Source organism: Gopherus evgoodei, chromosome 1, assembly GCF_007399415.2.
Source record: "Gopherus evgoodei ecotype Sinaloan lineage chromosome 1, rGopEvg1_v1.p, whole genome shotgun sequence".
Lineage (NCBI taxonomy): Eukaryota > Metazoa > Chordata > Testudines > Testudinidae > Gopherus > Gopherus evgoodei.
The window spans coordinates 251,114,843-251,132,926 of NC_044322.1; the positions used below are offsets into that span (position 1 = coordinate 251,114,843).

General features: G+C 43.9%; 1 protein-coding gene across 1 annotated transcript in view; it reads right to left on the reverse strand.

Moving 5' to 3' along the window:
- Positions 1-18,084, reverse strand: part of CACNA1C (calcium voltage-gated channel subunit alpha1 C) — a 672,248-nt gene that overhangs the window by 128,888 nt on the left and 525,276 nt on the right. The window contains 3 exon segments of the mRNA XM_030542977.1: positions 7,683-7,908; positions 8,777-8,937; positions 11,291-11,317. Coding sequence (XP_030398837.1) covers positions 7,683-7,908; positions 8,777-8,937; positions 11,291-11,317 — 414 coding nt within the window.

An 18,084-nucleotide genomic window follows, 5' to 3' on the forward strand; every position in this document is an offset into this window, starting at 1 on the left:
CAGTTGGATCCCAATGTTAAAAATCAACAGAACATTTTTAAAAAGCTTTTGAGACAGGCATAAATTTCATGGACATTACTAAGATGAAGCCCATTTAGTGCAATTACTGACAGAAGAATAAACTGTTTGTGACAGTTCCAAACTCTACATTCCAAACCCTTTTATATAATGATATACAATGTTGACTGCAGCTATTATTAAAACAACTAGTGTTAAATTGATAGGATTGGCAATTCTCCTCCCCGCCCACTGTATTCATATATCAGTGATGGGGTCAGAGTGGAGACATTGCAAAGTGCCTTCAACCCATTGTGTACCCATTCAGGAGAGCATCCAAACTGCCTGGGGGCTTATGGTGGTCCAAAGGGAGCAGGGTGAAGATGGGCTGTGGCCGTACTTTGCATTCCCTCCGCACCAAACTCAGAGCGGCACTGGCGTGAAAACAGGCTGCATTATGGGACACAGAGTGTCCACTCTGAAGCAGTTTCCATGCTGCCCTCTTGGCTGCTGGACACCTCCCACTCCATTTCAAGCTCTGTGGTGGCCCCGTTTCCTATACCAGTGTTACCCCAAGAGAGGCAGTTATGGGTCTGACAGCAGAGCTGACCTGAAACCTGTTATCCTTTAATCACTCCCTCTAATCACACACACGGTTGGGTCTCAACAAGTTGCACATCCTCCATAGTGTCCAGTCATGATCTGTCAATCTGCCTTCCATCTGCAGATCCTTCATCCTTTGTTACTCTACTAATAAGTGACTCCCCCTGCATACCTCCTCACCCAGAAGTTCAACATTGGCCAATATTGTCCATTCCATAGTAGCTATTGTGGACTCAAGTCTCGTTCTGAAGTTCCAGTCACATCTTCTACATAGGCATAGATAGGAGGGGAACAGACATCAGCAGCTATATACCTCCTGTCTTATGATGAGGGAGTCCATTCCTTCTGCTTATGGATCAGGCACCAGAAGAGCATTAAATCCCATGTGAGTGGCTTGGAACATTCTCTGAGTATGACTCTCTAGATTTTTAGGTCACCGTGTATCCCTTGGATGAGCTTTCATTTGAGCTTCTCTAACTGTAGGAGGGCACAGCAGAACAGTCCTGCATTGTTGGAATGCTAATTCTAACCACACACAAACAGAGAAATATTACATTCATTAGCCCCTCCCCCCAGATTTAAAGCACTGAAAAAAAGTTTGAACCACATGAATGCCAACAATCTGTACTCAGGTGCCTACCATCTTGGTTGATGATCCAGGGCACTCGGCTAGGAATTGACAGTCCTGGGTTCATTTGGATGCTCTACTGCAGATTTTCAGTGTAACCTTGGGCAAGCTACTTAATCTCTCTGCCTCAGTTCCTTTTTTGTAAAATGGGCACTTCCCTACCTCAGAGGAGCGTTATGGGATAAATACAATAAAGACTATGAGGCAACCAAGATACTATGGTAGCAGGGGTGGAGGGGGAAGTATTTAACTACCTTAGGTAGACTGGGATGTAAGAACATATTAATCCCTGATTTAATTCTATTGAATCCAACTGGAGTCATATGGTGAAAACCTCAGGCACCTCTGAAGATTTACACCTAAAAGGCACTAACAGGGACGTTCCTCCAGTATCGACCTATCACTTGTTTCACATAAGCATTCCAAGAGAGCAGGTGATATTTTCTAATTCTACATCAGTCAAGGAAGAAGGTGAGCTAACAGTTGTTTTTAATCTCTAAACTCTGTACTTCAGTAAATTTCACATATGATCACTAACGGGGAAATTGACACCTATATAAAGGGCCAGCACACAGCCTGTGCACAAATCAAGTCCCATTAACCACTTAAAATAGGGTTTAAGTAGCATTTAAATGGTGCACAGACCTTGTGTTGGCTTTTTGCATAGGAATGACTTTCACCCCAAATGAACACGGTGCCTTCCATATCATTACAACAAACAGAGTGGAATTAGATGCCATTAACCAAGTGTTCTAAGAAAACAAGGCAAAAGGAGCTGCTTTCCTTTTTCATGGGGGAGGGAAACATCAGAGAGGCTCAAATTGGCAAAAATCTGTCTGGGGATTGGTCCTGCTTTGAGCAGGGGGTTGGACTAGATGACCTCCTGAGGTCCCTTCCAACCCTGATATTCTATGATTCTATGAATTACTTTGCAAAGGTTGGTGGCCAGGTCTGGAGGGGGATGTGGACCTTTCCTCTGAAGTTTAGCAACCAGCTCATCTCAAGTGGCTGAGCATCAAAGAGAAATGTTGTGTTTTCCCCTGTCCAGTGGCAGTGCTGAAAGGAGGTAGGCTGCTTTAAAGTTTAACTGCAGTTAGAAAGATGGGACAACACAAAACTGAAGAAGTAAGGTAAATCTACTGAAGCTATGCGATCAACATCACCAAACTTCCTCAGTGGATGTGCAATTAACAGCTTTTCCCATCTCTGTTCACACTTACAGCTCACATACTTTTACGCTTTGGGAGGAAGAGCAAGTGAACTAGAAAGAGGGCTAAATTCACACCTGGTGTAACTCCATTAAATTCAGTGGAGTTACACCAGAGATTAAGCCGTTCCAGAGTATCTCCCTGCACATCAAACTCCTCCAGTTCAGATAATTTCAGTTAAGGCACAACTCCTTTAGTTTGCAATACAGCAAAGCCCCTAATGCACGTGTAACTTAAAACATGTGAATAGTCTCACGGACTTGCTTAAAATTACACAGGTGCTTAAAGGCATTGCTGGATTCGGGCCCAACTCCTTAGACATTTATCTGGTCAACATTTCTTTATAATTCTTATAGATGTGTCAGCACTCCAAATTCATTTTATTATGGGACATTAAAACTTGAAAGTAAATAACTGAGATGATAGTGATGTCTTACCTGCACTCATGTGAGGATTTAAACCCAAGTATGACATCAGCACAAAATTAAGCTAGCCATTCAGAAAACAGGTTTGCATAGTGAGGGTTTGTCTTGACCAGGAGCAGGGCTCAAGTTTATTATGTTATAATTATTGTGTGTGAGCTAAACCTGACCTAAACTCAACCTTTTCCCTAGTGTACATCCAGAGTAGCCCCTTATAGCTTAACTTTAGCTGGTTCAGGAACAAACCCAAACCATGAGAGTCAAAGCCATCCTTGGAGTAACTCAATTAGCTCAATGGAGCTATCCAGGAATGGATTTGGCCTGGAGTATTCAAACATATTGCAGTGGATTTTGAAAAAGGACCCTCACCTCCCATTTTCTCCTCTTCTATCATCATACAGCCAAAATAAATAAATTTAAAAAAAATGCTATGCCTGTGACATCACAGTAATTTTCATGGCAACAATCTGTGATATCATACATACACATATTTGAATTCATTTCAGCAACAAGCAGCAGAAACCGAGCTGTAAAGGAGAAAACCATTCTTGCTTTCACCATCAGGACTAAGAAATGAATTGTCAGTTTGCACTTCTATAACATCTCCCACTTGAGGATTTCAAAGCAGTTTACAGACAATAATGAACTAAGCCTCGCAAAACCCCTGTGAGGTAGGCCAGTACTGTTGTTAACCCCAGCTTTCAACTGGAGGAATTAAGGTACAGAGAAGTGGCTTGCCCAAGACCACATACAGAATCCACTGAAGAGCTTGGACTAAAATCAGGAGTCCTGATTCTCAGTATTGTGCTTTGAAGTCCCAAGATTCTTCTTCCCTGTCTTTATACACCTTCAACTATGGCTTTTGTGATACCTGCAGTCTCAAGATACGGTTCTTAAAATGGTGATAATGATGGTGGGCTGTCTACACTAGCGCTTCCAACATTGTTTATCCAACACAGACACCTCATTGGAGGTATAAGAACCCTCACTGACTTAACAGAAAACCAACCATGGACATCCAGTGGCAGGACTTAGCTTTAACATATGAATCTAAGTTTATAGTTAGGAATAAATGGATTACTTTTCAGTTTATATAAAGGAATAAATATAGGGTTTTATAAAGCCATCTAGGATAGCTCATTTGACAGTCATTTGACTTCTCTCAGCACGGGAAGATATTCTGTACAACACTGTAAAAATTAGAGAGAACAAAACAAACAGATTATACTGCTGCTTCTTAATTTATGTCATGAAATAATTCTGATGATTATTTATAATCATCAAAGTAATGTTTGCTCTTGAAATTCTAACAGTGGTTCCCAAAACTATGGGATATTCATTCAATTGTGTTTTTATTTGCTCTATGGTATTATAAAGTAGTAGTCACCCTTTTCATATATGTGCATATTTTTAATGCATTGAGAGTTTGTCTACACTTGATACTTATGATGGAAAATTCACATAAATATATGAAGATTAAGTTGTCTAAGATATACCCTTGCCATCATATTTTCCATGATTTGTACCTCTTTTTATCCTCTTGATTATCACTATTTCTATGTCCAATATGTCTGCATGTCAGTCAGAAATATATATTTGACATATAGCATTACACTGTCATCTTTTCTGCCCTTCTGCCCTTTCTGGGATGGTGTCTTACTTTATTATCATTCCATGCATGTGGCTTATTCCACCAGTGTCTATAATGTTAATGACACTAAATCATCACTGTGTTTAGAGCTGAGTGAAGAATGGGAAAACTGGCAGTTCTACTAGAAAGAACACTCACAAGAAGCAGGGTCTTGGCATATTTCAGTGTTTCTTTCTAATTTCCAGATGTAAGGGTCTGAGTTCCCTTAAACACTCTCTGGATTTCTAGGCAAAAGGTTCCACATCTGTGCCCTTTTTTACAGAGAATTCTCCTAGCAGGATTGTAAACTGTTCTCTTTCTAAACAAAAAAGAACAGGAGTACTTGTGACACCTTAGAGACTAACATATTGTTTTGTCTCTGCAGGAGTGGAGAAGAGTCCTGAACAAACAACTCTTCCTCTTCATCATGTTTTACTTCTTTTTCAGTAAAACCTGCTGGTAGGATGGCCTACCTGCATCCTATTATCTTAGGCCTGGGACAGGCACCTTCCTTAGAAATTTGGCCCAGAGCTCGATGAGCCATATCTAATTAAATTTTGTCACCCTTTGCCTTTGTCTGGGATATAGAAAGAAGACAAACTCTGTAGATCTGGGCTCTCCATTTCTCCTGGGAGGCTGACTAATACTTTATTTTTGCTAGTTCCTATTCCATGTATCTTCAGCTGACTCTTCTAAATAGGCCACCTTCCTTTTGAATAGTCGCAGCCTTGCCTTGGCCAATGCCTGAACTGTCTCTATGGCTGTAAACCTCTTTTCAGCCCCTGACATCTGACCTTGAAAGCCATCCACCCTTGGCAGTAAGCTAAACCATAGAAACTTCAAAGGTGTTTTTCAATTTTTTGGATTCTATAATGGCTGTTAAATTCAGGGTAAAACCTTATACTAATCTGGCATCTAAGTCAGTTGTTTTTGTCTGCAGCACAGCTTTGCCATCTTGAACGTCTTCCAGATCTGGTTTTACTTTTCCTGTGCTCTGTGTTTTTATCTCAGTTTTCGCAGAGATCTCCTTCTGGAAGTTTAAAATGATTGTAGGGCCATTTTCATACCTGAGTCTGCAGGAAAACCCATGGTTTCACCCCCACAATTGATGCTTTTACAAAGTGCTGACTGGAAGCCCATATGGGTGAGCCCCAGACTCCTTTCTCCATCAAGTGACCACTTACATAGAATCATAGATTATTAGGGTTAGAAGGGACCTCAGGAGGTCATCTAGTCCAACTCCCCTGCTCAAAGCAGGACCAATTCCCAAATCCCTAAATGGCCCCCTCAAGAACTGAACTCACAACCTTGAGTTTAGCACGCCAATGCTCAAACCAATGAGCTATTCCCCCCACGAATTTATATGGAGATACTAAATCTGGATGAGTCGGAAGCTGACATTTCCAGTGACTTCACCTCAAGCTGGCAAAGTCCTGCTAAATCAGGTTTGTGTTTTGCAGTACCTGATTACAGGAGGGAACAGAATCACTGACTAGGAGGCATTATGCCTTTGTGGAGAAGGAGGGAGGAAAGAAGGGAATGAAAAAGAAAGAGCTTGAAGAAGGTCTCAGTTGCTGCTGCCAGTGTGGGGCTCCCCTCCTCTGAGGGAGGAACTGGAATGGGAGGAGGAAATGGATATAGTCCTCTCTCTGTTGCTGCTAGGTCTGACACAGTGCTTCTCTCCATAGGTACTGGAGGGGAGGAAGCCGCCAGGGTCCACTCTCTGGTCTGCCCATTGTTGTGGCTGCTCGGGATGGCAATGGGCTTCTCGATCAGCTTTTTTCCCATTTAACGCAGCATTTCAGGCCTCCTTGAGTCACCATAAAGCAGCAAAATAAGGGCACATGCCAATTTCTTTTTGATTTGACAGGGACCCTTAAAAGACGCAGCTTTGTGGATAACATCTTCCCATATTTTAATACATTAACCTGCTTAGTTTAAAGTGCTTCCAACTAGCCTTGCTAATCACCCAGGAGGATGGTTTCCCGTTTCTTCAAGTGAGGTACCCATAGGTGCTGACTTTTTGGTTCCTGGGGGGTGCTCGACCCCCGCTTCACTCCGAGTCCTGCCCCTTTTCCACCCCTTCCCCCAAGCCCCTGCTCCCACCCCACCCTGCCTCTTCCTGCCCCCATTCCATCTCTTCCCTCCAGCGCCTCCTGCACACTGTGGAACAGCTGATTGCTTCGGGCTGGAGGTGCTGGGAGGCGTGGGAGGCGCTGATTGGCGGAGCCGTCGGTGGGTGAGAGGCACTGGGGGGAAGAGGGAGGCATTAATAGGGGAGCTGCTGGTCGGTGCTCAGCACCCACCATTTTTTTCCCGTATGTGCTCCAGCCCCAGAGCACCCACGAAGTCAGTGCCTATGGACGTGCCTCCAATCTTTACAACTCCCCAATCTGTATAGAAAGGGGATCAATTCTCAATGAACTTCTCACTCTGACTTCTCCCATTTCTTCCCTATGAAAGAGCTGATATCTCCATCCCAAGGATATCCTTACCCTGGCATAAGGCACACAAGCATCCTAAATCCCCTATCAACAGGCCAGTCTCAAACTGCTCCGCTTTGGCTACGGAATTTCTGCTCAGCTGTTTCTTGCTCCCTTCCCTTCTCCCATCCCCCCAAGAAGGCGTCTGTTTCTGCTCAATCGTGTGCAGGTGCCTTTAGTCCTCAGCTACTCTCCAGAAACCACTGTATTGCCAAAGATACACACCGCAGATGACTGAGCAGAAACTGGGATGCCCTTTGGAGGAAGAAATGCTTTATACGAAGAAGTAGGTAGGATAGTGGACGGAATGGAGCTGCAAGGAGCAGGGGTGGCTCTAGGGATTTTGCCGCCCCAAGCACGGCAAGCAGGCTGCCTCCGGTGGTTTTCTGCAGAGGGTCCGCTGGTCCCGCGGCACGCCTCTGGGAGGTCCACCGAAGCCATGGGACCAGCAGACCCTCCGCAGGCAAACCGCCAGAGGCAGCCTGCCTGCCGCCCTTGTGGCGCCGGCAGAGCGCCCCCCCGCAGCTTGCCGCCCCAAGCATGCGCTTGGCGAGCTGGGGCCTGGAGCTGCCCCTGGCAAGGAGATCAGTGATTTGGATACATGTGTGTGTGGAACAGATATCAAGTACCATATTTGTCCATGATGGTAGTGGCTCCTAAGCCTGTCCCTGCTTCATCCTCAAAATTGGCTTCCACAGAAAACAGAAGTACCTTGTGATTTTAAATATTCTCAGGAGTCGGACGCATCTCAACACCGAGATGCCCAGCGGTGACATGATCTTGGTCTCCACTAGGATGGTCTCCAGGATTCCTCCACAAACAATAAAGCAGTCAAAGCGGTTGAAGAGAGATACAAAGTAGGCCTGGAGACCTAAGCTGTACATCTTCAGCAGCATCTCTGCCGTGAAAAGAGCTAGCAGCACCTTATTGGCAGTGTCTCATGAAAAAACAGATAAAGAATAATTATTATAATTTAACCCAAAACCACCACCACCACCAAAAATCCCACCCACTACTGCCAGCAAAACAGCTGAGGTCAGAGTGAAAAGAGAGAAGACTCAGCTCAGCATTCAGCCAAGGAAATGGGCCTATGTGCTGGCAATTCGTGCATGAAAATGTTTTGCATAGAAACCCTGGTTTCAATCACAACACTTCCTACATGCATGTATTACACAGCTGTATAACCTCCTTGACAGGAACTGTGCTTTTCAATGCACAACCTCCTGTCACGCTTGTCATCTTCCGATGTACAGGTTACAGCTATTGGCTGCCATGTTATCTGCTGTTGTTCAATTCAGCCTTTCAGCTGCTCTCATTTCCACTGAGGATTCAGCTGTTTATTTCTTAGACTAAAGAGAACTTCATAAATCATTCCTCTCTTCTCACCTCCCTTGTAACCAGAATGTATCATAAATGCCATTCGAGTGACAAACTAGGGAACTTACAACCCTGAGAATCTACTCTTAAACTGGCAGCCCAAGTACTGCACACACAGATAGCAGTAAACTCCAACTATGTGACCTCACCTGGATCTAAAGGAACTCTCTAGCTGGTAGATGGTGGGCTCCTAACAGCTGAGTCCTCAGTGTTCTCTGAGGCCTCTTATAATGCAATCATGTATTTAAGATGCTATCTAGCATCCTCTGCAAATAGAGGATTGTGTTTGTATTTGTTTGTAGTTCAAAGCTGGGATTTCAAATACTGGGTCATCAGACCTCATTAACTCTTTCTCTTTCTCCTTCTCTGTAAGTTTGTTCGTCCCTTGGTTACAAGGACAGCAATCAGAACCACCTGCCTCATCTCACCTTGGACCTCTGTAAGCCAGTCTGGCTGGTTGTAATGTTCAGAGGCGATGGTAAGGGTGTTGAGAAACACAAGGAAGATCACCAGCCAGTAGAAAATATTGGACTTGACAGCAGCTCGGCACTTTCTCCTGCAGAACCTGTTCCACCGGCGCCAGTAACGGCTTGAAATGGGAGAAAGGAAAAAGGGATGAAAAAATGGAGATGTGTAAGCCATTGCAAATCCCTCAGTTAAGCCCTCCAGCTTTCATTCAGGTGTATTATGGAGTCTGAAGTGATGACAGTGAAAGGCTTTTAAATCCATGCTGGGAGAGAGTCTCCACTACTGGTCAGGGTGACCACAATGTCTGAACAAAACACGGTTCTAAACAAAGTACTAAGATTCTCAGGTGGACGAGCCCTTTGAGCCACTATGCCTTGGTGAGAGGACACATGTGCTGACCAGAAAGAAAAGGCCTCTAGAGATTTCTTGTTTTCCACAGAAATAGTAAGCTTTTCTTTATTGAATAACTGTGGGCTTGGTCATGGGTCAGATCCAGTGCCCACTGAAGTCAACTTTGAAAGTCTTTCGTTGCCTACAATGGGCCTGGAATCGAGGCCCCCAGAGAGGTGCCGTGAGCTAGTGAGTCTCAGCAAAGAGTGGGAATGTCAAGTGCTCAGCACCTGTAAGTATCAGGCCCAATAAGACAGCCAACTCTGTACTGAAAACAATGTCACAAAAAAGTCTATTTTCTTTGAGATCCATGGGGACCCTCAACATCTTCCCCTATGCCTGTTGATAAAGATGCCATTTGCTAATAAACAGTACCCCTTTAAATTATGCCTTCCATGAACACAGCCCCTCATGAGTGTCACACTGATTTCTGAGGGTAATTACTAACCACAGAAGGTATTTAAAGCTAATTATACACCTCCTACTCTTCAGAATTTAACTTGCTTAGCAACCAGTTTCCAGGCAACTCTTGGCACCGTATAATACATCTAATAGTTTTTATTATATATATATTACATGACCAAGTGGCATGGGAACTTTTCCTGGCTAGACCTGTCTCTCTAATTCCCTGGCCAGGGGTAAGCAGTGACCTCGTGCTAGGACGGAGTTCAGCACCTAGACACACTAAAGCCAGATCCAAATACTTCACAACTGCTTAAGAATCTTACAGAAAAATTTTACCAGATACTCAGCTGTCAATCTTTGTCAGCTAGGTAAAATACTAAAAAATTTTCTACGAAACACAAGTAGTTTGTGTGTGCTCAAGTGGAAGAGAGTCTAGAAGTGTTATTTTTGAAAAGTGAGAAAATGATTGTAGTGCTTGGGTAATGAAATACTCTGAAATCATCAGGAAGAAGTGCGTGAGGATCAAATAGCATTAATGCTGTGGGCTTGTTTTCCAGCCTTCATCTAGTCCAAAATGTGTAAGTGTGCACATGCATGAGTGTGTGTGTGTGTGTGTGTATTATACGTGCATGTAAATGCATATAGTAATACTTATGCTTTCCTGTGTGTCTACATGTGCATTCACACATACTTGTGTATATGTGCACGGGTTAATATGACAATTCTACATTATTAGTCACATTTTGTGTATGAGGAAGAAAACAGCAGCTGTCCTGTCTCAATTATTGAGGAAGCAAAAAAATTTCTCATAAAATTCTAGTGTTAGAAGTCTTGCTTCAAAGCCATGAAGCCAATATAGGTCACATACAGGAGAGGGAAATGGACTGGAAACCTTTTTCAAAAGGAAAAGTATATATTTATAGGCATGATGGAGTAAATTCTGGCAGTATAAGTATATGTCTGGTCAGCCCATGCCCTCCACACATTTCTAAAAGCTGATAAATTATTAAGAATCAAACATCCAGTAGGTTTCAGAGTAGCAGTCCTGTTAGTTTGTATCTGCAAAAAGAACAGAAGTACTTGTGGCCCCTTAGAGACTAACAAATTTATTTCAGCATGAGCTTTAGCTCACGAAAGCTCATGTTGAAATAAATTTGTTAGTCCTTACATCCAGTAGGGAAACTCTGTGGATCCTGCTACATAAAGGTAAAAGATTCCAATTCTGTGCAGCGGTGGGATGAAGCCTAATTTAACATGGAAGCTCTCTCTCTTGAGACATTTACAACTAAACAGAACAGAACACTACCCAGTGCTATGAAAAGCAAGCCCTTGGGTTGGCCTTTCAGTGGAATGAATATCAGCTGATGATCTAACTGGTCTATCTCAAGCTTTCTATAATTCTATGAGCCAATGTTACCAATGGGGAAGCTTTCAGGAGCTGAGCCAACACAACAGCAAATGTGAATGTCCGAGATAAGTGTCACCTCTAACTCTTGGGCCTTATTTCAGTCTAATATTAAGTAAAATGGTCACTGATTTTGGTGGATGATTGACTAAAATCTAGCAACACTGGGAATGGCTTAGAGCTATTCGTGTGCCATGGTGACAGTGAAAGATTATTTTAAAAGGTGGGATACAAAACCAGTGGAATGACAAAAAATATACTATATTTTACTCACCTAAACTTAGATTTGGAGATCCGATGCCTGAAAGATAAGAGTTACTGTTAGTGCTTCTAAGTGAACTGTACACTCTAGACCTCCATGAGAACAGCAATAGAAAGAAATAAGAATAAGCACAATGGATTCCCAATGCATACTGTTTTCCTCTTTGAACACTGTAACTCAATCCACGCCACTGGTGGTTGCCCTGGCAGAAGAAGAGTACAGTCTTGTTAGTAAGAGGAGGGGGAGTGGTGACATGAACCTGAGGATTCCGTCACCTACATCATCAATGAAACAGCCCTTCTGTTATCTAAGAGGTCATTCTGATGCCAAGGGTTACCATAACCCTGTTACCAAATATCTTATACAAATGTTACCATCTTCTTCTTTTTCCTTTTGTCATTGAAGAGTTAGAGTCCTCTGGATTCTACTTTAATATGAAATAAATGTATGTTAATATAGAAATATTAACACTTTGTCTTTATATAGCACTTTTCACCTGAGGCTCTCGGAGCACTTTGCAAAGGGTGTTGGTGGTAAATATCATCTTAATTTTGGTGAAACTAAGGTATAAAGGGTTATGACCAACAATTTCAAATTTGGATGCCTACAGTCACATGTAGTCATGTAAATTAAAGTGGCCTGATTTACAAAGGCACTGAGAGCCCACAGTTTCCATTGACTTCAGTGGAATTTGCGGGTGCTCAGCACCCTGGAAAATCAAACCACTTTCATCCTAAATATGTATTTTAGTGTCTAATTTGAGGCACCCAAGTTTAATGACCTAGGTGACTTACTGCAAGTCACAGGTAAAGCCAAGAATAGACTCCCAATTCTTTTCTCTGATCATTACACTACCCTGCCTATTAACACACAAAAGTAAAGTTTAAATGACCTTAATGTAGCTGTGGAAAACAACAATAACCAAATAAAAACTCTTCAGAATATAAAGGGGAATCTGCACATGCTCTAGTCGGTGAGAAATTACTGTTGAGTTGTGCAGGAACGTCTCATCTTAAGGCTCCATCTAAGGAAACTGATACACTGCTGATGATAGTTGTCAGCAAAAGGTTCCCCTGAACCCACTTAAAAATTGTTTAGCTGCTTACATAGATGGGACAAAATCATTATGGAGTTTTAACCATCTCTTAACCATGCTTTTTATAGTGATGTTAAAAATGGTTTTGTCTCTGTGCAGGGAGATCTGTCACTGACAGACCAGAGGCCAGTGGGTCAGTTTCTTTATCTGGAAGGGATTTTAGAGATAGAAACATATTTCACCAGCAGATGGTCCAAATAAAGAAAAATCCTCTGCACTGAATGCATCTCTCCTGCTGTGTCATATGCAAGGAAGACTAGGTCACACACCAGCCTGCAGTGAATATAGATAACACCACAAAAATCTTCTAAATATAATGTATCTTCTAAATATAATACATTGCTGAAAAAAAACAATGGGAGCTTAAAAGTGAATGGAGTAATGAGGTACATCCTTAATATTATGACGTTCCAAACACTTAATTTGAAATAAGTTTTGTTTTTTTTTGAAAAGCCACCTCTATAGATTGTACAATATGTAGATTTAATGAATATTTAGCTTTAAAGAATGTTTTAAAACTATGACCTAAAACAAATCAGAATTTGTGAACATGCAATAGGAGAGAGAGAGCGCAGTCAGAGCAAGGGACAAGTCACAGAGAATGGAAGGAAGAAAAGGGTGTAAGAGAGAGATAGAAAGATGCACAGAGAATGAGAGGAAAGGTCACTCCCAGAGAATGGTAGGGAGGAACAAGGGAGAGAGGTGGAGAGAGGAAGATGTCATGGGGGATATGACCAATGGAAGGTGAAGGACAGAAGTTTAAAGACCTCTGGGGACCCCACGGGCTGAATTCAAGTGGCCTTCCGGCTTTACAAAAAAAAGAGAGCTGTGTGGCATTTAAGGAACCTTTTATTTAGGTAAGCAAAAAGTTGTGGCAGGCGTTATACTTATCATGCATGTGATAATTACATCTCTGATGCACAAGGAGCTGCGGCAAAGTGTCTTCACTTCTCTATCAGACTAGCTAATAACCTTTCCACTGCTTTGGATGCCCTTCTGCTAGGGCAGAAGGTTTATCCCATGGTGGTGCTATATATCTATAGCAAAGGTCAGGGAAGGAAGAAGATATTTTTATCTAGAGCCAGAATAAAAGGGGGAAATGTGAATTCTGAAAACATAAGTTGTATAATATGATTGATTCTACAAACATGGAAACATTATGTACAGTAGGCCAGCCAGTCTGTAACACTCCTCTCAACTGACCCTTACTACGACAGGCCTCCTGCCTTTCAGAACCACAGTCTTCCTTCTCACACAAAAACATGCCGTTATATCTATTTCCAGGGCCGCCCAGAGGATTCAGAGGGCCTGGGGCAAAGTGGGGGAGCTGCAGCACTTGTACTCACCCAGAGTTGGCCTGGGCCTTCGGCAGCATTTCGGTAGCGGAGGGCCCTTCAGTCGCTCTGCGTCTTCAGCAGCACTGAAGGGCCCCCTGCTGCTGAAATGCTGCCAAAGACACAGCCTGCCGCTGGGCCAGTGCTTGCGGGGCCCCTGCAGGGCCCTGGGCAAATTGCCCCACTTGCCCCCCTCCCTCTGAGCAGCCCTGTCTATTTCTATTGCTGTCAACAGACTGGATTCTGGTCCCTTGTTACAAACCCTTTGTGCCACTCCAAAATTACACCTGCCTGAGGCTCAGAGCGGACAAAATTTAGTGCTAGACAAAGTGATGAGTTTAAGACCAATACTTCACAACCCTATTATGTTAGGAGCTTTATGTCACTGGAAAAGAGAGCTTCTCAGTTTTCCAGTGAAACACAGCTTTTACTTCTAGCTCTGGAAGGTCTTCAGATATTGGATCTTACAATCCTGACATTTAAAATACAGGAAAGCTATTTTAGATCATTATTAGATGTTTTTAGAGCTCTCTCTGAGCAAAGTTAGACTCATAATAGTTTAACTCACCTAAGTTTAAAGAAAGAAGGACGCCAAAATAGTCCCCTGTTTGGTTTTTAATTCCCTAAAACTTTTCTAAAATTGTATCTCCATAAATCTGTAACATACAACAGATAGTATGTGGGGTACAAAGAGTTAATGAGTTCAGGGTGATCTGCATAAATCACAGAAATCTGCTATAGCCCAGATTCTTACTGACAAAACCGTTACACAACACCATCACACATCAGACCACCAAGTATTCCATTGGAGACAAACAGAAGGATGTTTATGAAGAAATGTGTGATACTCTGGTATGAAAGCTATACAGAAATAAAATCTATTGCACTGAGAATGGGGAGGATTAGGCACCAATATAACTGTGCATCTACCAGAACAGCAATTCTGGGAACACCTTACAGGTCTCCAAGCATGTAATATCAATCATGATATTGTACAGATATTCTCAGTGTACAGATTTTACCAAAATATAACCATGTAATTATTTGTCAACCTTGGTCACAGCTACTACTATACTGTATAACCTCTCAAATAATTATCTTCCTGGTGACCTACAAACCCTTATGGACACAACTAAAAGCTCTCAGAACATCAGTAGTATAGAAATTCATTTATTGTAACTCTAGGATGTACAAAACTTTTGGGATATTCATCATATCCAAGGAAGTGCATTGTTCAGACCTTAGATTTAACACTAATCCTAGTGTTGTGACATTGATTGCATGTTGATATGACACAGGTTAGTGGTGCAGTTAATGGTCACACAGTAAAAAAAAACTTTCCAGATAACATTTTTTCCTGATTAATTTAAAGGTGCTACAAAAATTCCTTGCTTGTTTCAACTCAGGATTTTGGAATGCCGGAAACAGAGACAATCACCAAAAGATCCCATTTTATACCTTTCATGTAACAAATGCATGCAACACAAATGCAGGACACTTTAAGAGGGTCAGTCAGTTTCAGGTATGTACCCAGCAATAAATCTAGTAAAATTGTTAGAGATGATTTCTGCTCTCAGATATGGCTGTGTAATTCCTATGGCAGTCATTAAACTAAGCTCTTCTTTCAGGTACATTCTGTGTAACCCCATTAACATCAGTGGAGATGCACAGATGTAAGTGATGATAGTAACTGGCCCTTTGTGTATTAACTAAAGGCTTCTAGTAAACTGGGACACAGTACTGATGATAAAAGGATAGTTAACTTTGCTTCTAATAAGGGTTCAGATATTCCCACAACTCCACTGTGACTTGATGGGAAGATCTTTACTTGACAACTATACTCAGTTTCCTGGCAGAATCAGTGAGCTGAAACAATGCCTGGAGATTGATGCCATTTCTCCTCTCCTGTTCTCTCACTGTAGTATTGCTCTGACTCCACGAGAATTAAAGAGAAACTCCAACCTGACTGGATGGGCACTGAATTGTACTGGAATGACAGCTGCTGGCCAGCAGTGGTAAGAGACAGCAGAGCATGTCCATAAAATCATAGAATCAAAGAAGATTAGAGTTTGAAGAGACCTTAGGAGGTCATCTAGTCCAACCTCCTGCTCAAAGCAGGACCAACCCCAACTAAATAATCCCAGCCAGGGCTTTGATAAGCCGGACCTTAAAAATCTCTAAGGATGGAGATTCCACCACCTCCCTCGGTAACCCATTCCAATACTTCACCCCCTTCCTAGTGAAATAGTATTTCCTAATATCCAATCTAGACCTTCCCCACTACAATTTGAGATAATTGCTCCTTGTTCTGTCATCTGCCACCACTGAGAACAGCCTAGCTCCATCCTCTCTGGAACCCTCCTTCAGGTAGTTGAAGGCTGCTATCAAATCCCCACTCACTCTTCTCTTCTGCAGACTAAATAAACCCAGTTTCCTCAGCCTCTCCTCATAAGTCATGTGCCCCAGCCCCTTGATCATTTCTGTTGCCCTCCACTGGACTCTCTCCAATTTATCCACAGCCTTTCTGTAGTGGGGGACCCAAAACTGGATGCAGTACTCCAGATGTGGCCTCACCAGTGCCGAATAGAGGAGAAAAGACGGTTACTCACCTTGTAACTGGTGTTCTTCGAGATGTGTTGCTCATATCCATTCCAGGTAGGTGTGCGCACCGCGCGTGCACGTTTGCCGGAAACTTTTTTACCTTAGCAACTCCAGTGGGCCGGCAGGTCGCCCCCTAGAGTGGCGCCACTATGGCACTTGATATATACCCCTGCCGGCCCGCCCGCTCCTCAGTTCCTTCTTGCCGGCTACTCCGACAGTGGGGAAGGAGGGCGGGTGTGGAATGGATATGAGCAACACATCTCGAAGAACACCAGTTACAAGGTGAGTAACCGTCTTTTCAAGTGATTGCTCATATCCATTCCAGGTAGGTGAATCCCAAGCCTTACCTAGGCAGTGGGGTCGGAGTGAGAGGTCGCGGCCTGGAGCACTGCAGAGCCAAAGGCCGCATCATCTCTGGACTGCTAAACCAGGGCGTAATGGGAAGCGAATGTGTGGACCGATGACCAGGTCGCCGCCCTACAAATGTCTTGGATCAGCACGCGGGCAAGGAAAGCCAGCGATGACACCTGTGCTCTGGTGGAGTGAGCAGTCACACGGCCCATTGGAACGTGGGCCAGGTCATAACAGGTCCTGATACAGGAGGTAACCCAGGAAGATATCCTCTGCGAGGAAATCGGTAGTCCCTTGACCCGGTCCACTACCGCCATGAATAACTGGGGGGACTTGCGGAACGGTTTGGTCCTGTCCACATAAAACACTAGCGCCCGACGGACATCTAGCGAGTGGAGCTGCTGCTCCCTGTGGGACGAATAGGGCTTTGGGAAAAAGACGGGGAGGAAGATCTCCTGGTTAATGTGGAAAGCTGAGACCACCTTGGGAAGAAAGGCAGGGTGTGGTCTCAGCTGCACCTTGTCTTTATGGAAGACCGTATACGGGGGATCTACTGTGAGGGCCCATAGTTCCGACACTCGTCTAGCTGAGGTGATGGCCACTAGGAAGGCGGTCTTCCATGAGAGATAGAGCAGGGAGCAAGTAGCTAAAGGCTCAAAAAGAAGGACCCATGAGCTGAGTTAGGACCAGGTTGAGATCCCATGAAGGGGCAGGAGGGCGGACCTGTGGATAGAGACGTTCCAGTCCCTTCAGGAATCTCGCCACCATAGGGTGGGAGAAGACGGAACGTCCGTCCCCTCCAGGATGAAACGTGGAGATAGCCGCTAGGTGAACCCGAAGGGACGACAACGCCAGACCCTGGGCCTTGAGGGACCAGATGTAGTCCAGAATAGTGGTGATGGGAATCTCCATAGGGAGAAGACCTTTCTCCGAACACCAACAGGAGAAACGCTTCCACTTAGTTGAGTAAGTAGCCCTGGTGGAAGGCTTTCTACTGCCCAGGAGAACCTCCCGAACCGGGGTAGAGCAGCGTAACTCGGAGCTGGTCAACCACTCAGGAGCCATGCCGTAAGGTACAGAGACCGAAGGTCCGGGTGACAGAGCCTGCCGTGGTCCTGGGTGATCAGGTCCGGATGAAGGGGCAGGGCAACTGGGTTGGCTACTGAGAGGTCCAGCAACCTGGGGTAACACTGTTGTCTGGCCCACGCTGGTGCTATCAGAATCACACGAGCTCTGTCTCTGCGCACCTTGAGGAGGACCCTGTGTATCAGCGGAAAGAGAGGGAACGCGTAAAACAGGTGGGTCGCCCATGGGATCAGGAAGGCATCCGCTATAGACCTGGGCTCCCGACCCTGAAAGGAGCAGAATGTTCGACATTTCCTGTTCTCCCTGGACGCGAAGAGGTCCATCCGGGGACGACCCCA